Raw genomic sequence first — 27,221 nt, forward strand, 5'->3', positions numbered from 1 at the left:
CATGCATAGCATTTTTTTGGTGGTACTGGGGTTTGAACTCAGGGCTTTGTTCTTGCTAGGCAGGTGCTCTAATGCTTAAGCCACACCTCTAGTCCCATAAAGTAGCATTTTTTAAAAGTGAGAACACTGAAGATCTATTAGCAAATTTTCCAATACTGGGAATGGAACCCAAAGCCTTGCCATGTGTTAAGCAAGTGTTCTACTACTGAGCTACATCCCAAGCTCTCAAATATACATTATTGACTATAGTCATCATGCTGTACATTTGATCCCCAACACTTTTATAACTGAAAGTTTATATCATTTGACCAAAATCTCATTTCCCTAATCCCTCCCAACACCCTTCTACTGTTATTGTGTTTGACTTTTTTAGATTCCACATCTCACATATTTATTGTTCTGTTACTGGTTATATCACTTCACCTCTTTCTTCTATCCACGTAGTCACAAATGGCAGGATTTTCTTTGTAAAGAATCTTGTTCTTGCTTTTGTTGTTATTTAAGCTCCAACTACAAATACATATTTTAAAAACGATGAAGTGACATTTCAAAACCACCATATGCTGCCTATGTATGGTCACCTCAGTCTATTTGCTACCAGCATCAGAGATAGGTAGGTCTGTTTGCATAGATAAAATCCTTCTAGCTTAGAACAATTTTTTCTTTTTCCTTCTTTCCTCTCCCTCCTACATATTTTCTTTCAGTGTACATATTAACTAGTGATTATTTTTTATTTTTATTGCAGTGCTGGAAATGGAACTCAGGGCCTCAGGCACACTAGGTAGGAACTCTACCATTGTGCTACATCCCCAACCCTGGAATTTAAATTTTATGGTTTTTATTAGCTAAAATACCATGTGCACAGATATTAAGTATAAGGACTTGGGTTACACATGTCAAAATTTAGAAAGTACCCTTCTGTCTCTATGTGTAGAGTCAATCCTGGCCTCTACACACCACAGCCAAGTACTATTATGAAGCTTTTCCACCATAGAATAGTTTTGCTGTGTTACAACTTCACATAAATGAAATGAAGTATGTGCTCTTCTGTATCTAGCTTATTACATGAAGTAGGTTTTTGAATGGGTCGTCCTTTTGTGTTGCTAAATCATATTCTATTACATAACTTTACCTGCTTACACATTTCTCTGACAGAACTTGGGTTATTTCCAGTTCAGGGTCATTTTTTGATAAAGTCACTATAACATTCTTACATAAGTCATTTTGTGCATATGTTTTCATTTCACTTGGACAATTGCTGGAATTGCCTGGATCATATGAGTATGCTTAGCTTAATGAAAAACTTGCTAGAGCTTTTCCAAAACAAAATATAATTTCACTTGTTCTAAAACCTCATCAATTGATATTTTGTGTTGTCTGTTTGATTTTAGCTATTCTGGTACATGTGTAGAAGTATGTCACTATTGATTTCCACTCCACTCATGACACATACTGTTAAAGATGTTTATGTTGTTTATCATCCCTTTATCTGTCTTCTATTGTGAAATTTGTGTTCAAATCTCTTGGTCATTTTTATTGGACATTTATCTCGCTCAGTTGTTAGTTCTTTGTTTATCCCAGATACCAGTCCTTTCTGATACGTTTTGTGAACATTTCCTCCCAGTCTATAGCTTACCAATGTATTTTCTTAATGGTGTCATTTCAAAAGCAGAAAATTTAAATTTAGATGTTTAGCTTATCAGTTGGTTTGATAGTTATGTGTCTCAAGAAATCTTTCTCTATTTCCAAATTATATTCTGCTTTCTTCTTAAAGTTTTTTTTATCACTTTTATTTTCGTATTTAGATCTAAATCCACTCTAACATGATTTTTGAGCAAAGCATAAGGTAAGGGTTGACCTTAAGTTTTTCATATGATTATCTAGTTATTTCAACACCATTTTATTCAGTAAGGTGGCAGGATATAAAATTAAGACACAGAAATCAATAGCTTTCATATACAAATAACCTGTTAGAGAAGATATAGTAGACAAAACCACATTCAAACAGCAATAATAAAGATAAAAGGAAGTATGTAAAACCTTTGTGAGAAAACTACTCCTAGAAGACACAAAGAAGCCTTAAATACATGGAAGATATCCACTGTTCTTCAATCAAATGACTCAACATCATCAGTACTTATATGAAAAAATAAACATGCAGCAATGGCTTGGAAAGGAAAATGTGTGGGATGTTAAAACTATAAAGGATTTATAAATAAAACAGTGCAGTACTGCCTACATGAAGAGACAATGAGACAAGTCTGGAAATACACATCAAGTGCATAGGAAAATTAACGTATGCGCAAAGATGATCTTTTAATAAGTAGTGCTGGATAGTCATTTGGAAACAGATACAGTTATATTTATACCCTAAACCATACACAAGGATAAATTTCAAATGGAATAGATATCTGAATCAAGGCATTAAACCATCTAAGTTCGAGAAGAAAGCCTGGGCGCATTTCTGTATGACTGTGGTGCAATAAAATGTTTTGTAATTATAACTCAAAATCCAGACAGTAAAAACTACTGATACAAGCAAGTTGCCAGTGGCTCATGCCTGTAATCTTAAGCTACTTGGGAGGATCACGGTATTAGGTCAGCCCAGGCAAATAGTTCACAAGACTCCATCTCCAAAATAATTAGATCATAGAGAGGGGATGGGGAGGAGAGGGAGGGGATGAGGGGGTAAGGGAGGAGGCGGGGGGAAGGGGGGAGAAATGACCCAAACATTGTATGCACATATGAATAAAAGAAAAAATAAAAATAAATAAAATAAAAAGGAAAAAAATTGTAAAAAAAATTAGATCAAAATGGACTAGCAGTGTGGCTCAAGCAGTAGAGCACTTGCTTTGTGGGTCCCTGCTTTGTAAGTGTGAAGCCCCAAGCTCAAACCCTATTTCCACCAAAAAAATTTGATATATTTGGCCACATGGAAGTTCTTTTAAACTTTTGCAGGGCAAAATAAAATAGCATAAGCAAAAAGTCAAAGACAAATGACAAACTGGGAGAAAACATTTACAACCTGTATCTCAGATAAAGGTCAATGGTCAGTATCTAAAGAATTCTTGAAGTCAAGAAAATACCAACAACCTGATAGAGAAAGTAAGTAAAGTGTGGACAATTCACAGAAAAGACCTAAATTGTCCCTTAATATAAAAATATTAAGCCTCACAGTGATAGAAATGCAAATTGAAACTACTGCTCCGTTACCAGGTTAGTAAAATCAAAAAGATAACACATTTAGTCTGCGAGACTTCAGAGACAGGAACTCCTATCAAACACAATATGCTGGTAGGAAAATAAATTGGTACAACCCTTACAGAAAGGGGAATTTGTCAATGTGCAACAGAAATACAAAGGCACTTTGCCCTTTGAAATGGCAATTCCACTTCTGGGAATTTGTGCAGAAAATACACCTTAAACAAAACAAAAACACACATAGTTAAATTACATGAATTTGCTCACTGTGTAGAAAGAAATAAAGGAATTATTAATCTGAAACTAAAGGGATTGCAAGAATGGGGGGGATTCTTGGGATATATATTTCTGTATAATTTTACTTTTTAGAGTCTTCTCAGTGATATTTCACACACACAAAAATAAAATCAACAAGGATGGGTTATGTCTCTAAAAGACATTATTTTATTATTAGAACATTTGAAATTTTGAATAAGGTCTATAGATTAAATAATAGCATTGTGTCTTGTTCCTAAAGTTAGGAACAAGACAAGGATACCCACCCTCACCACTTCAATTGAACATAATACTCTAAGTCCCAGGCAGAGCAATGAGGCCAAAAAAGAAAAACTGGAAATGAAGAAGTTAAATTATGACTATTTACAGATAGCAGGACCTTATATACAGAAAAATTTAATGGTTCTACCAAAAGTTTGTTGGAGCTAGTAAACAAATTCAGTGAAGTTCCAAAGATACAAAAACTAATATTGAAAAATAGCATTTTAATGCACTAACAAGACTACCTAAGAAAGAATCAAGAAAAAATTTCATTTATAATAGCTCATACAAAAATACTTAGGCACAAATTTAGCCAAGGAGGTGAAACATTTGTACACTGAAAACTATAAACTATTGATGAGAGAAATTGAAGACCCAAATAAACAGTCATCCTAGTCCATGGACTGGAAGAATTAGTATCATTAAAATGTCTGTACTACTCAAAGTGATCTACAGATCAACTAACACTTTATATCAAAATACCAGTGACATTTTTCCACATAAATAGAAAAAATGAGCCAGGTGCTGGTGGCTCACACTTGTAATCCTTGCTACTCAGGAGGCAGAGATCATTAAGATTGCAGTTTGATGACAGCCCAGGCTGTTCTCGAGACCCTATCTTAAAAATAATCAACACAAAAAGGGCTGGGGGAGTGGCTCAAGTGGTACAGCACCTGCCTGATAAGAGTGAAGACCTGAGTTCAAACTCCAGTACCACCAAAAAAAAAAGGTAAGAAAGAAAAATATTGACTCACAAATTTGTATAATACCACATAAACAGTGAAAGCAATCTTGAGCAAAAAGACTAAAGCTGAAGGCATCATACTACTTTGACTTCAAAATCTACTACAAGGCTATAGTAATGAAAATGCTGGCATAAAAACACACAAACCAATGAAGCAGAATAAAATAAACCCATGCACTTATTGTTAGTTGCCAAGATCACACAACAGAGACAGGACAATGTCAAGAAATATCCAGTCAAAAACTGGATACTGACATGCCGAAGAATGAAACTGGACCCTTATCTCACACTATACATAAAAATCAGCTCAAAATGGATTTAGGACTTAAATAGAAGACCAAAAACTATGAAACTAATAGAAAAAAAAATAGGAGGAAAGCTCCCTGACATTTTTCTGAGCAATGGTTATTTGCATATGACATAAGAGCTCAAGAAACAAGTGAAAACAATTGGGACTATACCATATAACCTATAGGAGTAAATATTTTCAAACTATACATCTGATAAGGGGTTAATACCTCAAATACACAGGGAATTCACACAACCAAATAGCAGAAAAACAAATACTAAAAACTGGGCAAAGGACCTGAATAGGCATTTCTCAAAAGATGACATACAAGTGACCAACAGGTATATGAAATGGTATTCAACATCACTGATCAAGAAACTGCAAATCAAACCCTCAGGGAGATATGATGGCTACTATCAAAATGACAAAAGTGTCAGTAAGGCTCTGGAGAAAAGGGAATCATTGCAAACTATTGATGGAAATTAGTGTATTATAGCCATCATGGAAAACAATATGGAAGGTTCTCAAAAAATTGAAAATAAAACTATCATTATGATCCAGCAATACCATTTAGGGAATTTATGTATCTAGTATACAGAAAACAGAAAATCCTGACATTTGTGACATGAACCAGAAGGACATTATGTTAAGTGAAATAAGCAAGGCATGGGACAAAATACTACATAATGTTACTTAAATGTGTATTCTAAAAAAATACAAACTCTGAGAAGCAAAGAGAAGAATGGAGATTAACAGAGGCTGGAAGGGGTGGGGTCAGAGGTTTCAGATTACTAATGTATAGAATAAGTTCAAGAGATCTATTGTACAACATGGTGACAACTTTTAATAACAATGTATTGTACTACTGAAAAACAAGACTAGATTTTAAGTGTTCTCCCTACAAAAAATAAGTATGTATGTAAGGTAATCCACTTTAGTTTGATTTCACCATTCCACAGTGGGTGTACATTTCAAAATACCATGTTATACGTGATGTATGCAATTTCCTTCCTTAAAACCCATTTTAAAAAATGATAAAACTTGTAGTAGCTGGCTTTTCATTTTGTCTAAATTATCAGCCCAAACTAACTTCAACTGAGGAATCTATTTTCAGTTCATTTAGGGGGGAGGCATTATCTATTCATTTCTTTAAAACGAAAGCAAGTAATTTTTATTTTGATGGGTTTCATTATGACACCTTATATATAATGTACTTTTCATCATTTCATCCCCTCACTACCGTCTTTTATCTCCCCTCGTCCCTCCCACTGACACCCTTCCTCTTCCCAAATAACCCCTTTTCCACTTTCATGTTTTTTGTTTTGGGGATGTTTACGCAGTAACGGGCTTCATTCTTGCAATGTAGGTGTTCTACCACTTGAGCCACATCCCCAGCCCTCACTTTAAAAAAAAAATCTTTCACATGAGAGAAAATGTGGCATTTGTCTGAGTCTGACTTATTTTAACACGATCATCTCCAGTGCCGTCCATTTTCCTGCAAATGACATGATTTCATTCTTATGTATGTACAACTCATTATCTGTATAACTGCACAAATGATAAACTGTTGAAAGTGTATTATTTTCCCCAATGGTGGAGTAAGGCCTAATGTGACTAAAACATCAAACTAATTGATCTATCACAACCTACTTCAAGGCACCCTGTTACTACCTTAGATCTTTACCATTTCTGAGAGCTTACATATAAAAATACTTAGGCTACAGAGACATCCTAAGGCTCCCCGCAGAAAGAAATGATTAAGGAAGTGCAAATGCTAATTACCTTGATCATCACATTTATTATATGCAGGTATTATTATATAATGTGTATGTACCCTATAAATACAATTATTATGTCTCAAAAATATTAAAGAGAGAAAAAAAACAAGTTATTGAAGGAATCAGTTCATTTTTAAAGCTTAAGTGAGGTATTCTTCCAGTGTCACCCCACTCACCCCTAAGCAATTACTACATAGTTCTTACATCTAAGATGATCATTTATGCTGCCTCTGTTGCCTGAAGTTCTCAGCCTTGGCCACCCCATTCCCATTTTACATGGCCCATCTCCTGGCTTTTAAGATGCAACGTAACATATTTATTTTATTCCTAATAGCCAAAATGTAGAAACCCAAATGTTCTCCAAACACTGACTTGATAAACAAATCATAGTATTATCATTACAATGGAACACTACTCTGTAGTAAAAGGAATGAACTGTTCATAAACAACAATGTAGATAAATCTCAAAAACATTCTAAGTTAAAGATTTTACCAAAAAATGCTATATGATTCCACATATATGAAGTTCTAGAAACAGCTAAGTTTAATATATGAGCGAAAGAAATGTTAACAGCTGTTGTCCATGTAGAAAGGATGGAATCACAGATTGGTTAGAGAGGATAAATTAGCTAGGTTAACCATAATGTTCAAAGTTATTGATAGGGATTTGGGTTAAACAGATTTAGGCATTTATCACAACAGCAAATATATACTTATAATTTGTATATACTCCACTTATCAATTATATATCAAAAGAAAAATTGTTAATACTAAACCTTTAATGATATGCATGCTAAAGTATTTAGGAGGTAGCATTCCCATGTCTGAAACTTGAAATACATTAAGACAGATTGACGGGTATGTAGTAATACCAAGTGTAAAATGTTCACTATAAATTTTTTTCACCTTGTATGTGTGAAATTTTTCTTAAGAAAATGTTGGGGAAAAATTCAACTCAAATCTATTATAGGAAAGGTCTTTGAACACATCGTTAGTGCCCCTGTTCTCAAGACACCATATAAAAACAATGTACTTAGTTCATTTTTTTAGTGTTGAATCTGCATCCTATCCCAACCCTCAGAAACTGTAACCAACTTCAAAATAAAGTCTGTTTTGCTGGTCTTTGGGTGCCCAGCAGCTAGTACAAGACCAGGCACACAGTTAAAGACTTACTGGACCAGGCATGATCATGCACACCTGTGGTCCAACTTCACAGGAGGAAGGACTGTGGCCCAAGGCTGGCTCTGGAGTAGAAGTGAGAGACCCTACCTAGAAAGTGCCTGGCCCTGAGTTCAAACCCTAATACTATCCTCCTCCAAAAGATCTGTCAACTTGAAATTTAACTGGGAACTTTATCATTTAGTTTCCTCATAGCCAAAGGCCTTGGGTTTCACTGGCTCAGTTTCTTTTGCTGAGGCAAAACAGCTACCAGAATAATCTATCTGACCCAGTACCCATCCACACGAATCCATACAAGTTCCTTTTGTCATATGATAATGAAGATGTATCTCTTAAGTTATCCTACTTTTCCTCAGGTCTCTCAAGCTTTAGAACTATTAATGAGTAACTGTTGAAGCTGATTTAATTTGTACCTTCTTTATAGAAGCCATCTGGGTAGCATATTAAGGACAATGTTTGTTCACACCACTCAAATCTAAAGCCAGCAGGATTCCTTAAAGATGCTCCACAGCACAATGAATAATATACCATTTTTATCTTTATGCAATTACATGTGCTATCCTTATCATCAAATCGTTTCAATGGTTTGTAGGACACAATGCAGCCAGTATGCCTGGTCTTGGATATCAACACCATCACTTACTACCCATATAATTTGTCTAAGTTATTTTAACTTTGCTGTGCTTTGTTTTCCTCAACTCCTTTTGATGCATTAAAAAAGGAGAAAGTGGATAACATGGCTTTTCATTAGGCTTAATGAATTGTTACAGGTAAACCACTTTAAACAGTAGCTGGTTATTAGCTATCATTTTGTATGTTCACTTTTGAACATATGACTCCTAACATGCCCTACAAATGAGCAATGTACACTAATACGAATCTCTTTTGAAGAATACAATGCAAATTCTGTTAACACATAAGACAGTTTTCAATAAGAAATTTTTAAAAATTTTTTTAAGATTTTGGCTTTTACCACCATGCCATGAGCCCATTATCTAAGGGAGATTTTCTCTTGTTCTCATAACTCAGGAATCCGTACTAGTTTCCTTTTTATAACACCTTTTTTTCTTTTTCTGGTGTTTCTGGGGTTTGAACTCCTGGCCTTTCATTTGAGCCATACCTCCAGCACTTTTTGGTTTAGTTTTTTTACAGGTAGTGTGTCTCCTGTTTTTGCCTGGTCTGTGATCCTACTAAGTATGGTATCGTACATAGCTTGAATCACAGGCACACACCACCATGCCTGGAACCTTTTTAATGTTTTTGCCTGGGCTGGCCTTGAACCGTAATCCTCACGATCTCTGGCTCCCACGTTGTTGGGATTACAGATGTGCACCACCATGTCTTGCCCTAGCACTTATTTCAAGTTTCTTTTGTTTTCTCCATTGGATCTATGAGGGGGAATACCTCTAGCATATACCTGGCACAAAGTAAATAATCCAATGTATCCTGAATGAACAATGTAAACATGTTCAAAGTATGTTTAACACATTCCTGATAAAAAATTAAAGCAAGAATGGTTACACTTTCCTATTTTAAAGTAATAATCCAATTAGGGATTTAGTCTCAATTAAAAATATATGATTTATTAAAATATAAAATCATGATGTTTTCTAAAAATATTCCCACTCAAGCACATTAAAATATGTGATATAATTTGTAGACCATATACAGCCACCCTCTTCCCCTTTGATTACAAGAGATAAAACATACAACATACTGTAGGTTTATTTTTATTCAAAAAGTTACTGTCTCAAGACATAAATACAAATCAGAAAACAGTACAATTAGGACAATAGAATGTGGAGGACAACAGGTTAGAGTAATATATAAAACATTTTTAGCTGGTTGAAAACAAAGCTGTAAGAACTGCTTTCACAAAGAAGTACTCCTTTCAAGAGTGAGAAAAAAATCAACTTAGGTTTAAAATCATATATACAGTCCTCTCAGCAGTTCTAGTAAATGCAGTGGTGTGTAAAACAACATATGCAATACTTTTGCACATAACAATATTTGTTGATGGAAAATCTGTTAGACAAGCCTGGTTTCATTTGTTATTAACCACGACTTAATAAAATAATTGAATTTGTATTTTATCATGACCTTTAAGCTAACCTATGGTTTTTGGCTACCACAGCCCAATGCTTGTTGATTTCTGACTCTAAAAACTGGAAGCCTTTTGGTATTCACCCATCTGAAGATATTCTTGTATTGCAAGCATATTAAGGCATGGAATGATTAAAATAATATACCTCAAGAACTGAGAGACGACTGACAAAAGATACACATGTAATATAAGTTAATATTTTGTTTTAAACGATGTCTAGCTGCCTAAGCCTCGCAAAATGAGTTGATGTCAAAATGGCAAGTAGCCACTTTCTGTTTTAAACTAATTCATTTGTGAAAGGACAAAAAATGAAGTTTAAAGCTTAGCTTTCAAAGAATATTATGGGTTATGAATTCTATTATCCCATCTAATTTACATACAGAGGAAATGTACTGTAACCTGTTAGAAGTATCTTTAACCTGAAGACTGCTTGCAAAGACAGATAGATAAAACAATATAAAATACAAATTTAAAAATCATTTTAAAGCATGAACACTCATGCTTTTCTATTTTTAAACATTGTTAAACTTTCAATATATTTCTGAAACCTCATAATTTTAAGTTGGAATTTAAAAGTAAGAAAAAACTAAACAAACTGCGCAATTATAAAATCAGCACCAATTTATATATATATATAATTTTATTTAAAATTTAGATCCCTATTCCCACACTCTAATAAGCTGTATAATTTTTGTTTAGAATTTTTCTGCAAACATACTACAATAAGCTTCTTTTATTTGGAGACAAAATACAGTGGCACTACTGGAAGGAATATCACAACATTACATTTTTATCTTAAAGGACAAGCAAACTTTCAGGGTCGATAATGGGATAAACATGTTTGAGATGGTTACCTTCTGGCAGTTCACTGCATCTGGATAGTTCTGAAAAGTATAGAGAAGCTCTTGGATTTTAAAAATATCTTAAAATACATTTTAGATGAAAAAATTGTAAAAGTTCTGCTTATAAGTTTAACTTTTCTCCACAATTACAATATTTAAAACAAAGTTTTGTTGACTGATGTTTTAAGCATTTAAATTTAGAATGCTAAAAACAATTCTATCCTACAATTTCGGGGTCAGGGAATAAATTCATCCATAACTTTTGTTTCTTGGATGTAAACAGAAATCCAGCAGAGGCCATCATTATTTAGTACAACCAGTAAATAAATGTGAGAGGATTCTTATCTGTACCAAATGCCTCTTCAGATTGTTATATTTTTTAAAAAAGCATGAAATAATTGATTTAAAAGCCAACTAACAGCGCATAAATAAAATATTTACTTTCTAAGAAAAACTGTAGCTTATCATCAAATTGTTTACTTGTCCTTTACTTTTTTCAGGCAAACAAAACTGCCCTCAATGCTCTTGATCTTGGTAAGCATAAGCATGTCATATTCTCCTTAGAGAAAAATCTGTACAGAATTTCACTGTATCTACCACACTTTATTTTAAAATTTCCTCTTCCACTTAGAAAATGACTTCACCACAGATTTAATTGTGTACTGGATTAAAACATTGACACCCCAAGAACCTAGTGAGAGAGAGAAAAAAATTGTTAAAATAATAATTCATTTAATATTTTATTAAACAAAGTGCTAGTAAAACCACTTTAAACACTTCCCCTCTCCTTAGATATGCAATTCCAAAATTAACATGACCACTAATAAATAATGAAATACTATCAGAACTACTCAAAAATGGTAATTAACATACAAATATAACTAAAAGTAGGAACTTTGGGTTAATTATATTTATATATACACCTAAAGCCCTGAACATACAAGTGCATTCAACATTTGTTGATTAAACAAATAAACATGTTTCCTCACATACACTTCTGGCAAAGGTTCACTGTTTAGGCAAAAGAAGTCCTGCCATCAGAGGAAGGGCTGACACCAGTGGGATGGGGGAGGTGTTGGGGAAAGGGTGAATATGGTACAATGAAATGTGTACATATGTAAGTAAATGCAAAAATGATACCTTTTGAATCTACTCCGGGAATTGGGGAGAGGGGTGAAGGTGACCGGATGAGGTGAATTTATGTATATTTGATACATTGTAATAACCTACGTAAATGCCACAATGCCATCACAACAATAAAGGAATTAAAAAAAAAAGAATGTCTTAAGAACTTGGCCATTTGTACTCTGAAGTGTGTAGTTTTTAAAAAGGTAGTTGAATGTGCACACACACACAAAAAAAATCCAAGAATAATAAAAGTATGTAACAAACAGGGAAGCTCTTTACAAAATTTGGTCTGAGTTAATGAACTGAACTATAAATTTTAAGCAAACAAGTTAGGTGAAATCTGAGCAAAATGACTTATATTGATATTCTTCTACACGTCCTAACTGGGAAAAGAATGTTAAGTAAAATCTATTGCTTGTCACTAAAAGTAAAACAAAATGACGAATGAAATAACTCCCCCTTCCTCATTAAACCAGTATGGCATGTAATTTTAGTAGCTATACTAAGTTAGATGTTTCAGTTAAAATTCTAGCACTTATTTGGCCAATTCAGTAATATTTTAGAGTATATAATTAGCTAGAAAAAAAATTGCTAGCAAAGTCAAAGGCTGAGGTTGAGATCACAAAGGGTTCTTGTAAGTTAAATCTCAGAAACATATGAATTGTTTTAATCTAAAGGAATTGTGTGTTTTCAGGCAAGGAAAACAAGTAACTACTTCCAACCTTTTTATAATACATATTAAGTAAAGTGTTTGCAACTCCCAGTAACAATAACAAAGAGGAATTGTGCACTCTTATTTCTTACACCTCCACCAGCCATAACTACTATACTACTCATCAGTTATCTTCCCCTCTCCTCTAAGAAGTTTCAGGGTTCTCTTTTACTGGTTAAGAGTCAAGAGTGTAGCAAAACTGTTTATAATGTTTTCACTAAAGAGGCCTGGATGATGCTTAAGAGACCCTTCTAGACAAAACACTCTATGATTCTGGGTAAGGAAAGGTGTGATGATTAATTAAAGGATAAATTTTAATTAGCTAATTCTTAGTGTGGGGCACTAAGATGACTCAAGTCCTTTCCAAACAAAAGTACCTAACTATAAAGCACCTGAACACCTGGAAATCCCTTTGCTGCTTGTACACACTAGGTTATAAGTACATTCTACCACTAGAACATTAAATTAGCCCTGTTATATAATAGAGCCCGTCTTTACCAACTTTATGCTACAGATAGTTGTAGCAAGAGAATCAACACAGGAGAAGAAACATTTGTGACACTTTCTTTTTTGTGCTAACATAAAATATATGTTTCTGATGTTAACATTAATATATATTTAAACATATACTTATGTTGTGTCAATGCTGGCAGAAAATGAACATTACTACAATAGGATCGACCAATTTTGTTTCCAGATGTAAAATCAAACCTAGAATCTGATGCATATGTGATCCCAAAATGATGCTGTTTTTGATATTACCACTTAGATAATATGAAAATCATGTTTCAAAAGACATACTTAAGAGTACCTGTATCTATAGTAAGGTGCTTCAAGTTATTTCACTTACAATTTGAGAATCTTAGAATTGTGCATTAAGGGATTTCAATTTCAATTCTAATGTTTTGATGAGTTACTTATCATAGGCTTGATTCTACTGTATTTATTGTAACAAGGAAAACATTTTTACACTGAAAGTTTTGTTACATTATGTTTGAGAAACTGTGGGGTATGTATATTTAAAAAATAAACTACTGTGAACTTTAAAGATTACTGAGCACTCAGTTATGTGCCTGCTGCCATCATGTGGTAGTACTGTAAAATTACAGACATACGTACACGGCTCATTTCCTTTTTAGTAAGAGGCAGCTAAAATTTTATCAAATTAATAAATAAAGACCTCAGACTTGTAATATATTCAATACACATGAGAATGCCATAGGATTGCTATAAATAACAAAATTAGTAGGTCTCTGTATTTTACTTTACTCAGGCTAGTTTTCTCTAAAAGTTAAGTATCAAAAATAGATACACACCGTTTATATTGCTGTTTCAGTATTTTAGTAATCTGCAGAACACCTTTTCACAAATCTAGTATGTGACTAAGAAAGCAAAGGCTTACAGTACTGATGTTACATGAATACAAGAAAAATTATGTTCTAACTGCCCCTATCAATTTTGACTATAGCTAATCATTTAAATTTCCAAATTTATTTCTCTTGGTGTTTCATCCAAATGAGATCTGGTGTTAGATTTTGTGAGTATAAATAGTAGCAAGTAGCTTGAGATTATTAAATCAACAGGAACTGGCATCAAATTACCATTCTGACACTTACTACTTATGTAACACTATCCAAGTCACTAACCCGCCTCATAGATTTTAGTTTGCTTAACTATAAAAGTGAGGATCCCACCATCTTTCTCACAGGATGCAGAGAGGATCAAAATATATCATACCTAGCATAGTGTTAGGCACATAAGCTCTCAAATGCTAGCTTCTGTACTTCTCATTTCAAGGTACATGAGAATACACATTTCTTAATGACAGTGAGTGTCTTACTGGTTTTAACACCAACACCCACCTCAATAAATTACTAAATGAATGCATTTCATATCTGCTCAAAAATATTACATTTACCCCCTCATCATAATCACCAAATCCTGTTTTATTTAACGAACTGGGAAGACACATTATCCTAGGTTATCAGGAAAAGCACATATTTTAATATGCACTTTAGCTACAAAATTAAGATAAGTTGCCTCTTTACTATAAAGCCTTGCTACTCAAATTATGATCTGCAGATTTGAAGCCATCAACAGTCCTTTCAAGATGCAGAATATGAGACCATGCTCCAGACCTACTGAGCCAGAATCTAGTTATATTTTAGTAAGGCCTACAGATGATTCAAATGCACATAAAAATGAAGAAATACTGATTTTAAAGATCTCAATATAGTCTGTCCAAAGATTTCTATACCTGCGGCTCTATCAAATTCTATCTTTTGGGGAAAACAACTGACTTATTAATATATTAGTGTGAATTAGTCAAAATATTTCCAAGAGCTCCCTGAAAGCAGATTGTGAGGTCAGTGTAGGTCAAGGAAGGAATGGTGCCTCAGAAGATGGCACAATAATCACTCAAGGGAGGAGGTATTAAGAAGAAAGAATACAAATGAGTAAACAGTAAAAAGTGAGATGGAAGGGCACATAAATAATTTATTCACTTGACAAAACTAAACATCTACTACACTAGATATATGGATGGGTGGGGAAGTAAGATAAATTTAAAGGCTTTGCAGTAGTACAACTAAAGACTGAAGAGGACATGAACAGAAGCACAATCAGGGAGAATATGGCACAGGTACTTAAGAAAAAGAAGTAACTAGATATGGTTGCATGCTTGTAATTCCAGCACTCAGGAAACTAGGGCAGGAGTACTGAGAGTTTGACTCCAGCCTGGGCTACATACTGAGTTCAAGGCCAGCTTGGGTTATGTAGTGATATAATGAGACCCCGTCTCAGAAAGTCAAGTAAGAAAGGAGCTATCTGTCTCTTCATCAAAATCCGTATTTTTTTTTTTGAGACAGAGTCTTGCTACAGGTAACCCAAGAACTAATGATCCTCCTATCTCAGCCTCCCAAGTGCTGAAAACAGGCATGCAATACCATGCCCAGCTTCAAATTATTATCATCTTCACCATGCCTTTATACTGTAATTAATCTCCAAATCATTATATCCATCCATAAATACCAAGGAAGTCTGTCTGAAACACAATACTGATTCACTTGAAATCCTTCAATGGGCAACCCAAGCTTATAAGAAAGTTGTAAATTCCTTAACATTCAAATCCCAGTTGGCTAAGAATCTGAAACCATTTTTCATCTGTTACCACTACTACATCAAAATCAGACCAAACTACTGCCTGTCACCTTCTTTTGCTCATGTCTGATTCTTTTTATCAATTCTTAGTATACTGTCCTAGCTCTTCAATCTCAAACTTAGTAATTGCATATACTTTTGATTTTGCAATCCTGGGGTACACTTAAATTAAACCTACTGATTCATCCATAATTGAGGCTGGATCAAAGAAATCTGGTTTCAGTTCTGTTCTCTCTCGTCTGTTCTTTGATGGTGGCTAAGGAAAAAAAGAAAGTAAGCTGACATTGTATCTATAAACCAAATAGTAACTGATAATAGCCATATAATTATACTTAGGTGTCTGAATGGCCTACGTAATTTTAAGTGTACTTTACAATAATTCTAATACCATATAGTGAAACTATATAAAAAGTACAAACAATTCATTTGTTTAGAATTATTCTGTAAGACAAAAACTAGATACATTTTTCACATTATTTTAAAAATTCCTCTTCTCAAATGAGATACCAAATTATATTATCCCAAAGAGAAATCATGTTGAATTCTTTCTTTAAAAAAGAATATGCGATGGTTCACTAAAAAATAGAATCACAAGACCTGGCTTATAAGTCTCAAATTTACTGATTGCTAGTTTTTTATTCTTGGATAGTCTGACTTTTCAATCCTCTCAATCTACCTCACAAAATTGAATGAGGTAACTGACAAAATGAAATAGGCAGAAATATTTTGTAGAAACTCTAACCATATATACATACAATTATTAACAAAGAATATACCCTTAAATATGTTTAACTTCCTCAAGTTTAAGTAATTTTACTTTATTATCTGATATAGAAATTAGTCTAAATAACAGGGAGGTATCAAATTAATAATACATTATTTTGATAATGTAAATTTGTAAGGTAATGTAATACTTAATATACTAAAACTCAAAATGTTTCTGAAAAACTTAGTGCATAACCATTAAACATTTTATTATTGCATCCAAATTAACAAAAACCAAAATTTATATTTAAAATACTATTCATTCCTAAATTAATGTCAAAAACAAACATTTAATTCTTATCCTCTTAAACTAGTATCTAACACTCTCACCAATTCCTTGATGCCTTCTCATATACCTAAACTCTTAGGAACTATTTTATTTATAATATTTATACAGAAAATTATTCATTTTTCTCTAATAAATATCCAACTTCATTTCCAAAGGATGTAAACTGAAAATCTTACTTCTGGAAGTTTCTTACCAAGTCTATATCCATGGTATCAAAATCCATTCCCTCATTAAGATCCTCAATCCTTCCTTCTGAAGACATCATAACATCTTCAACAATTGGTTCTTCATCATCTTCCATTAGGCTTGTACCACGCCGACTAGAGAAATACAAAATAAAATGAAGACCTGAACCAACATCATGACTATTATTATGTAGACAGCAAGTACGTGGCTTTCTATGTTCAAGCATAATGGAAAATGATGGGAATTAAAGGTCAGGGAGAATGATTAGGCATTGATCATGTCATCAATGATGTTGAAATCCCAATGTTCACTTATGTAAAAATGCTAAAGATTTAGGTTTATTCTATATTACTTCTACACATTTAACTTGATAGTTCTGATATGCCATATACAAAGATCAATGAGTTTTCCACATGGGAACATATAATATACCTCAAATCCTTTTTGAAAGTAAGCAGGGTACAAATTAATAAACAAACATAAAACAGAGACTAAAGAAATGACATTTTCAGAACATATTTTCATCATGTATAACATTAATTTTTACCCATTGCTCACTCAATCATTCAGTACCTAATGCAAACTGGCATGCACACTCACTCATTCACACAGTGCCTATACTGTATCAGGCTTCTACTATGACCTACGGATGCAAAAGAGTATGAATAAAACATGGTTCCTGCCCTCAAGGAGCTCACAGTCTACTATGGTAACACAGAGATAAAGACAATATGATAACTATTACAACAGAACTATGCATTAAGTACTGTAAGGATATATGGAAAGAATTAATTCTCCCTCAGGAAAAAATGAGTAGCACTTAATGCTTAAACTTGAATTATTGTGCCCTATGAAAAATTAAAACTTAAGACATTATATAGAAATGAATAATAAAAATTAAGATCCAAAGCTCTGAATTTCATCACACAATCATGGTGGCAAGTAAATTAAGTTCACAAATTAACCCAGATCAGTATAAATTGAATGCGACTTCTTGCTTCCCAGTTTAGCTGACATTACCTTCTTTTGTCATTCAAAGATACCTGGCCCCCCAAAAAAGACCCACCAAATCTCAATGATAGCTTACTAAATGCTTATTATGTATACAATACTATGTTGGATCTGAAAAGATATAAAGATAACAAGACATGACATCTGATGCAGGCTACCTGGACAATAATAGGTGGATAATATTCCTAACAACTCTGGATAATGAAAGACAACTTTACTGCATTTTGTAGGGCTGTGAAGGGAATATGTGTTTTGCAGACCATGTAATCAAAATCTAGAAATCCAATCTGTATTCTGCCTGAAGTATAAAGAAGATATATGTGATATAACACAAGGTAAAAAAGATAATTTCAGAAGTATTTTTAGTTATAGGGCAGATACCATTACTGAAACATCACTGTAAAACTAAAGTACTTTTAAATTCAATGGAGCACCCAACTTATGGTACACAAAAACGAAAAGCATCCTCTGATCATAGTTGTTTAATTTAGATAATCCATTTTAGTTTCCTTGGTGAGGGGAGAGGATTACCTACAATTAAGCATTACAACAAACTGCAAACAAAAATAATGATAAATGGTACTGTGTAATGACATGCTCTAGAGGATCTTGGGGACTGATATTCTTGAGAACAAGTTTTCAGGAGAGAGATATAGACCAAATGATTGCATGGCAGAATTCTAGATTAGTGACTGACTAGAAGCTAAGAAGTTAGTTTCAGGAAAAAATAAAATAAAAACACATATTAAAGTTCCCTTTATGGCCAGGGAAACAGAGAAAGGAGGACCAATAGTATATATGAAAACCTTACTTGCCAAGTTGAGAATCATAATCCATACCTTTAACAAATAATGTAATTAAAGTGAATATATGTATATATAATCTTAAAATGAAAAAATATATAAATTTTAAAAATAAATAACAATTACTACCTCCGAGTACTAAAACATACACCTCATTACGTTACAATGCTTTCAAACTCAAAAAGAAGTAATTTGAATCACCATACTTTCCTCTGCATACCAATCAAGACAAATAAAACATTCTCTAAAGACCACTTTTCTGTTCTTTCTTTTAGAGCTAAAGCTAACCAAGATTTCTAAAGTTCCCATACAGAATCCAGTAAAAACAGGAAAACTACAAATTTTTAGGCACAGAACATTTACTCATTTGATAAACATTATTAGCACACACCTTTAGTGCCAAGCAGCAATAGGCAATAAATGGGGTCCCTGCTCTTGAGGAGCTCACAGTCTAGAAGGGGACAAACTCATACACAGATAATTACAATACGACATGGCAAGTGCTATAAGAAATATGACTATACATAGTGTTATGGAAGCATAGATGACTGCAGCTTCACTTAAGGTGACACCTGAGCTTGTTCTTTCACGATGATTCTATCAGTAGCCAGGGAATGAGATATGATATACTAAAACATAGTCAGGGGCTATATTTCAAAGGATCTTGCATGCCATGAGCTAAAGAGTTTGAATTTTATCCAGTAAGCAATGGGAACCATGGAAAAGTTTTAAGTAAGAGAGTTACATGGTTAAGAATTTTATTCCATAATACTAATTCTTGATGGCACTGTGAACAATGGAGTGGTGGGAGTGTGAAGGGAGGGGTTTGGTGAGAGGATAAATGGGGTAATTGAGGTGAGAAAAACCATAGTTAGAAAGCTAATACAATAGTTCAGGTGAGAGATGAGGGCCTGAACTAAGGTGGGAAAATCAATTAAGATGTGACAGAAATGTATTTTTAATTCTGTGTACCAAAATAAACAAGGACTCATATTTAAACTTTTCCAACAGATCAACCTATAATGTATTGGTCCTTTAGCTAACTAGTAAATATTTAACTTTTTAAAACATTTTCTGTTGGAAAGACCAATTTTTAGTTCCTTGATTATTTCAGCTTAGTTACTCTAGAGAGTTTGCTGAAATTTTAGATAAGGCACACATTAAAATATGTTAAAATGAATTAGTGAACTTCCTAGACTCAGACAATAAGGCACTCTCACTTACATGGCATGCTGAAGATTAGTTCGCAGTTTAACATAGCTCATTGCTGCTCTCTCCTGCTGTTGCCTTGCTTCCTCTTGTTGTCTTTGAGCTAACATCCATGTTACCTGCGTGCTTCAAGGAGAATTTTATTCTTCTTTTAACTTAACTTTTTTCTATGTAATTAATAAAGTTCTAGAACAGAAGATGATCAAATGTACTTACTTATAATCAAGAGGAGTTTGATGATGCTCAGTCTGCATTGGATAGACACTCATGAAGCTATCCTCAGGCCGTAATCTTTTGGGTTCTCTCATAATAGTGGAGGTGAGCTGTGGTGACTGCATCATAACAGGGGTGTGCAGTGTTTGTTCTCTGCTCAACCACATACTGTCACTACTACTGCTTTCTTCCGCTGAAAGAGAAAATTTATAGCATTGAAGCTTAGTCACTAATTTTGAGTAATCAGATGTCTAATACAACCTGTTCAAATCTACAAACATTTGGTTGCTATCCACATGCTAATGCTAGAAACAAGACAACACGAAAGTATGTAAGACACAGTTCCCATTCTGCCCTAGTTTTCAAGAAAGAACACATAAGCAATCACAATATGGTGTGTGGTAAATGCTAGGAGAAAGTAAATACAAGGGAAATAGAATAGTAAGAGAGATTAGAGGCAGTTACTCAGAAGCAACTTCTAATTAGGGTAGGTATTAAGTAGGCTGAGAAGGCTTTTCCAGGCATGGGGAAGAATGTAACAGCACTGAGACGTAAGACAACAATGACTGAATCACATTAATTTACTGATATTTGACATACAAAAGTGGCAACTTCATATAGTTCAAACTAATAGTTTGCTACTCTTAGGGTATAAAGATCAAAAGAATGGGGAAAGATAAGACTGGCTAAATAAGGATTCAATACATAGCCAGGCATGGTGGGTGGTGCACACCTCTAATTCTACCACTCAGGGACGGGAGGAAGGAGGATCATGAGTTCCAAGGAGACCTGGGATTCAGTCTCAAAAAGAAAAAAAAGCCAAATGGAATCAATATAGAGAAAATCTAGTGATCTGTGCAAAGGCGGTAAGTGACAGGAAACAACTGCTAAATGTTTTGCTGTTGTTGTTGTGTGTGTTTTATTTTTTGGTGAGAATGGGGTTCCAACTCAGGCTGCTGAAAGTTTTAAGGAATGGAATCAATTTGGGGAGTTATAAGCTTTAGTGTGTGGTGGCAGTACAGAAGCTGGATTTAAGAATAGGAAGACTAGGGCTGGAGGTAGATGTGTGGCCCAAGTGGTAGAGCACCTGCCTAGCAAGCGTGAAGCCGAGTTCAACCCTCAGTACCACCAAGAAACAAATAAATAAATAAATAAGACTAATGAGTACACAGGCCAGATAGGAGACTAATTATATGGTCTACGTAATTAAAATGTAATACAAAAAATGGAGACATCAGGAGAATGATCTCCAATCTATGGAATGTAGACTGAACAGGTCTTAAGAACTGCAAAGGGACCATAAATCCATATGTATACTAAACCTGGGACTAAATACAACAAACTGTTGCACAGACCTGTAATCTCAGCTACTTGGGAAGTGAAGAAAGGAAGATTGAGGATCAAGGCCAGCCCAGGCAAAAAAGCTATTGTGACCCTATCCCAAATAAGGCAGGCATGGTGGTACACGCCTATAATCCATTATATGAGAGGATTCTGTTCCAAGGCTGGACCCAGGCAAAAAAGCATGAGACACAATCTGGGAAATAAAGCAAAACAAAAAAAGGAGGTGGGGTTTGAGCTATGGTTCCAGTGGTAGAACACTTCCCTAGGAAGCACAAGGCCCTGATTTCCATCTATGCTTTCAAAAGAAACATAAAGAAACATAAAGAAACTCACCCACAAACAGGTTGCAGACAACAAAATCTACTTTTTTCCTCAAATGTGGTTGTGATTTAAAAAGCAGAATTCACATGCAAGTGCTACTCAACTAACAGCAATTCTTTATTCTTTTGTACGTGTGTTTGTGTCTTATTTTGTTTTGCTTCTTTTGAGACAGGGTCTTGATATGTTGCCCAGGTTGTCCTCCAACCTGCAATCTTCCTGCCTCAGCCTTGTGAATGCTAGGATTATTGGCATGTACCATACATCCACCAGTAATAAATTTTTTTGCAGCACTGGGGTTCTGAACTCCAGGCCTCATGCTTGCTAGGCAGGCACTCTACCTGAGCCATCCCCACCTGAGCAGTAGTAATTTTTTAAATCACTGATTTGGGAGGTAAAATTGGTGGCTGACTCCGCGTTAAAGGAAAACTATTTTGTTAGAAGACTATATATGTACACATGGATGCAAGTTTTGAAGAGTTGTAAGAAAATTGTGTTAATATTCTAGCAAAAGATGAAATAGACATAAACTGCACATATTATACTATTAGCCTTTGAGTTCTCCTTTCTTTAGGGTCCAACAGTGGCACTGGACCTAGCGAACTTATCAGTATGTATCCTACTTCCTTCTAATTTATTAATGCCTCAATATCTATGGCTCTCTCCAAATACCAGAAAAGATTGAGTCTTTCTATAAAATATATCTGGTGTGATAATATACTTGTAAGATTTTATATAAATATCAATGCACAAGTGTTTCATAGAATCTTACATGAAAAATTTGAAGGCTAAGCACAAATCTATTACTTATTAACTATTGGATCAAGGGTGTAAAGTTTTTTAAGATTTACAGTGATATGCAAGAAGCAACATCTTTTCATTTGACAAAAATAAAGGGTGGGGAATGTGGCTCCACTAGACTCCCTACCTAGCAAGCATTAGGCCTTGAGTTAAAATCCCAATATTGCCAAAGAAAATTTTAATCCTAACTATTTTAAGTTATTCCCTCATCAACTGTGGTGCTGGGACTATACAACCAATGAAGTTTAAAATGGTACAAGTTATAAGTATAAAGTTATGACTGGACAAAAGATACTAAAATCTCTTATCCTTAAGACAATCAAGTTTTTAACACTGTATAACCAATGATAAATGACAGCTAATAAATTATGTGGCTGTTTAAAAAAGTGGTCCCAAAATTACTTGACACTCTCACATTAAGTAGTAAAGGATTGAGCTGGATATGGTGGCATACAACTGCAATCCCAGCACTCAAGAGGCAGGAGGGTTGCACATTCAAGGCCAGCCTAGATTACATAGCTAGACCTAGTCTTAAAAAACAAAACAAAACCAAAACAGAGGCTGTGCTTCTTCCACTAGAAACTCTGTGATTGCTTGGCCAATAAAATATTGCAGAAATTACACTATGCCAGTTTCTGGGTGGGGCCTTAAGAAACTGGCAGCTTCCACTTCCTTGTCTCTTGGGATACTAGCTCTTGAAGCCCAGTGACATGCTGACACAGAAAGGTCATATACAGATGCTCTGGGTCCAGCTGAAGTTAAATATGTAAGTGAAGATGTCTCCATATGATTGCAGCAATCAAACTTCAAGTCTTCCTTTCTGAAGCAGGATATATTATGATTCTTTCTATGTCCTGGATTTTGAGGTACTTTGTTACTCGGCAACAATAACTGAAACAAATTTTGATGAGTGCTAATTTGTTTCAAAGGCCCCTGAAAGGCTTGTGGCATGGCTCAAGTGGTAGAGAATCTGCCTAGCAAGCCCAAGACCCTGAGTTCAAACTTGAGTAACACCAAAAAAGATAAAGGCTCTTAAAAAATCCCCAGGCCCATAATGAACCCTGGAATGCTAGGAGCCCAAGAACATGAAGCATGGTAATACATTCCTCCAATATGATAGAAAGCTCCTTCTATCAACTTCTTCACCGTTTACTATTTTTTCATAGAAATTCAGAGGTTGCAATCTCTGTGAATCTCTTGCTCCATTTAAAACTAGATAATCTGCTCTCTTAGGAAATAACTACTTTTATAATACAGAGACCATTTCACGATGCATATAGTATTACATAGTGATTAAAACGCAAGTGTTTTAGAATGAGACTATCTGGTTCTCCTACAGAGTATCTATGTGACTTTGGGAAAGTTACTTAATTTCTGTTTGCTACTTTTCTCATTTGAAAAATAAGATGTTCCTTAAGTTGTCAGAAGTGAGTTTATGAATGTATAAATGCTTAAAGTACCACATTTACACATGATCGGCACATTACATAAGCTATTATTGAATACTTATCAAATGAAAAATAAGGAAAACCTTAATGACAGTTTAGTTGATAAACATCAGGAATAAGTATGAACAGAATAAACTATACTCTTACGGAGAGCAAGCTGCATGCCCTCAACTACTTTCCGTTTTCCTGTAGATGGTTTTGATTTTTTACTCCGCACAGTTGACCCTCGACTGCTGATTCCACTAATGACTGACATGGTGTCATCATCACCACCAGCTAGCAAAGAATTTCGGTAGGACATCAGTGGAAGCCACACATCTTCTCTTCGGAGTGACATCTGAAAGGTCATGAACTTTTCCAAGTAAACATACCTTGAAAAAAAGTTACAAACTGTTAACTTTGATGCATAAAACTGCTAGTTCTATCAACTCTTTGTGTGAACACAACTTCACTACTCAATGTTACCCTCATCAGGACACTGATAAGCAATTTTACCTCTATCAAATTTTTCACATTGAAGGGCTGGAGGCATGGCTCAAGTGGTAAAGCATTTGTCTAGCAAGCACAAGACCCTGAGTTCAAACCCCAGTGGATCATCTCAGCTTAACATTTGTCAAGCAGTTACTACATCACAAGCACAGAGGATACAGAAAAATGAGTAACATTATGTTCCCTAACTGCAAAAAACAATTTCAGTCTGATGAAAGTCAAATCTATTTAGATCCAAGCATCACAGGGCAATGAAAATTCAACTAACTTTCATGTGACTAATATGCACTTTTTCTTTCAAGTTCCTGAACTATTCCTACAATTATGTGAAGAAAATATTCCCTGCATTGTAAAGAGAAGGAAAGACATAAGAAAAAAAATAGGAAATAATGTGTCCATGATCTTAACAAAGAGCAGCATAAATATGATTCAGGTCCCAAGATCTGACACTAAGAATTAAGTAAGGTTAAATAATGTTTAGAATAAATGAAGGCAACTAATGTCAACTAACTGTAAAGTACAATTCAAATATTTATTGTTATTGCAATAACTAATTTCAATCAATTCAAATTTACCAGCATAGGAGACACCAGTTACTGTTTTGTGGTAACTGTTCAGTATGTCTTTTTACTAGACACAGAACATTTCCATAACTCAAGAAAGTACTATAGTGTCTCTTTTCCCACTCAATAAATCCAATCACTATTGTGATTTCTATCATCATAGGTTAGTTTTCTCTTCTTTAGAACTCTATAAAAAAATATGCACACGTATCTCTAAACACAGAATACTGGTGGGTTTTCAGAAGAGATTATAGCATGAGATATTTATATTCTTCCAACCTTTTATACTTCAAAGCCAAGGGGAAGGAATTTTAAATCCATTTTTTGGTCTCTCTTGCAAATCATAATTTTAGGAGACTAACCCAAAGAAGTTCCCTGTTAAATACTGTGTTGAAAGGGGATTGGACTATGAGCACATGATAAAAGCGAGAGCACACAAGGGAGGGGTGAGGATAGGTAAGACACCTAAAAAACTAGCTAGCATTTGTTGCCCTTAATGCAGAGAAACTAAAGCAGATACCTTAAAGCAACTGAGGCCAATAGGAAAATGGGAACAGGTACTAGAGAAAAGGTTAGATAAAAAAGAATTAACCTAGAAGGTAACACCCACGCACAGGAAATCAATGTGAGTCAATGCCCTGTATAGCTATCCTTATCTCAACCAGCAAAAACCCTTGTTCCTTCCTATTATTGCTTATACTCTCTCTACAACAAAATTAGAAATGAGGGCAAAATAGTTTCTGCTGGGTATTGAGGGGGTGGGGGGGAGAGGGAGGGGGCGGAGTGGGTGGTAAGGGAGGGGGTGGGGGCAGGGGGGAGAAATGAACCCTTGTATGCACATATGAATAATAAAAGAAAAATGAAAAAAAAAATACTGTGTTGAGGAAAGGAATAGTAGTGAAATGAAACAGAGAGTTCTTTGCAGCGTAGGCACAGCTCAAGTCACTAACTAGGATGCTCCTGATTGATTTTCAATATTATTGTTTTTTGAAATGCTCCCTCCTTAGGACTATGGCAAGAATGCAAGTAAGAATACATAAGGCACTCAAGTTATACCTCATAAACCACTATTAAGCTAGAAGGGGAACCCACAATATTAAAATGGAGTTTTATACATAGAATGTATTTATAATCATTAAAATGAAGAAACTGAAGTTTTTTGTTTATCAATCTAATACTACAAATGTGGAAAGAAGATAAATGAAGTATAATAATTACTCTTAAGATCCAAAATGAAATTAAATAGGACATTTCTAGCAAATACATACACTGTTCTCTTGTCTTGTCGGAGCAGTTTAGAAGAAAATTCACTGAGAATATCAAGAAATGCCAAATTTAAAGGTGGATGACTCTCTCCTTGTGGATTAGGCTCTTTGAAAGCAAATTCTATGCCATCTCTGCAAAGAAAAAAAATTGAAATATTTAAATTATTTTAATAAAAAGTGTAGTAACTTAGAAAGCTAACTTACCACTACTAAAATATTTTGTCATGCTTTGAATTTGAGGAATACAAAGTAAGGAAGCTATACATGTAAGAACGAGCAAATTATATTTTATGTCACTATCAATTTTCTTTACAACAGACACACACAGACACAAACACACACAGAGCTGGCACTACAGGTGCACACCATCATACATGGTATTCGATCTTCATTCTTTCCATAGAAAATAACAAATTCTATCACATCATTTTGTGACACATTATCAGTACATTATCTTTGGTTTTCAAGATATAAAGAACTACTCTAACACACAGGACTAACATAAAAATAATGATTAATGACTACTTATAATGACTTGTTACAAGGTTTAAAATTAAACTATAATCAGCATCTATTTTGACTGCATTTATATGGTAATTTATATCAATTAATCAAGATAACAATCCAACATCATACTGTACCAAAAAGGTAACTGGTTAAAAAATGCTGATGGAACTGGGGAAGGATAACAGAAGGCTATTGAAGAAAATCATGTTACACATGTGCGTGTGTGTGTATGTTCCTTAAATATTACCTAAAATTACCACAAATACATGAACAGGCAAAAAATGAATTTGGTAATTTTAGACTAAGATGAAAGGCAAGAGGAAGGGGAAGGCAGCC

At 34.3% G+C, this 27,221-nt stretch overlaps 1 protein-coding gene across 4 annotated transcripts in view; it reads right to left on the reverse strand.

Moving 5' to 3' along the window:
* Positions 1 to 1,271: 1,271 nt before the first annotated feature.
* Stag2 (STAG2 cohesin complex component) overlaps positions 1,272 to 27,221 on the reverse strand; it is a 131,719-nt gene continuing 105,769 nt past the window's right edge. For 3 of the 4 annotated variants that reach the window (XM_074062583.1, XM_074062582.1, XM_074062585.1), the window contains 7 exons: positions 26,382 to 26,510; positions 24,209 to 24,432; positions 20,154 to 20,343; positions 19,953 to 20,063; positions 16,922 to 17,048; positions 15,853 to 15,930; positions 1,272 to 11,366 (listed from right to left, as the gene is read on the reverse strand). In XM_074062583.1, the coding sequence (XP_073918684.1) occupies positions 11,343 to 11,366; positions 15,853 to 15,930; positions 16,922 to 17,048; positions 19,953 to 20,063; positions 20,154 to 20,343; positions 24,209 to 24,432; positions 26,382 to 26,510 (883 nt within the window). In that variant the 3' untranslated portion in view covers positions 1,272 to 11,342. The remainder of the gene's footprint in view (positions 11,367 to 15,852; positions 15,931 to 16,921; positions 17,049 to 19,952; positions 20,064 to 20,153; positions 20,344 to 24,208; positions 24,433 to 26,381; positions 26,511 to 27,221) is intronic. The other variant, XM_074062584.1, reaches the window with a different exon arrangement.

The sequence above is a fragment of the Castor canadensis genome, chromosome X (assembly GCF_047511655.1).
Source record: "Castor canadensis chromosome X, mCasCan1.hap1v2, whole genome shotgun sequence".
Lineage (NCBI taxonomy): Eukaryota > Metazoa > Chordata > Mammalia > Rodentia > Castoridae > Castor > Castor canadensis.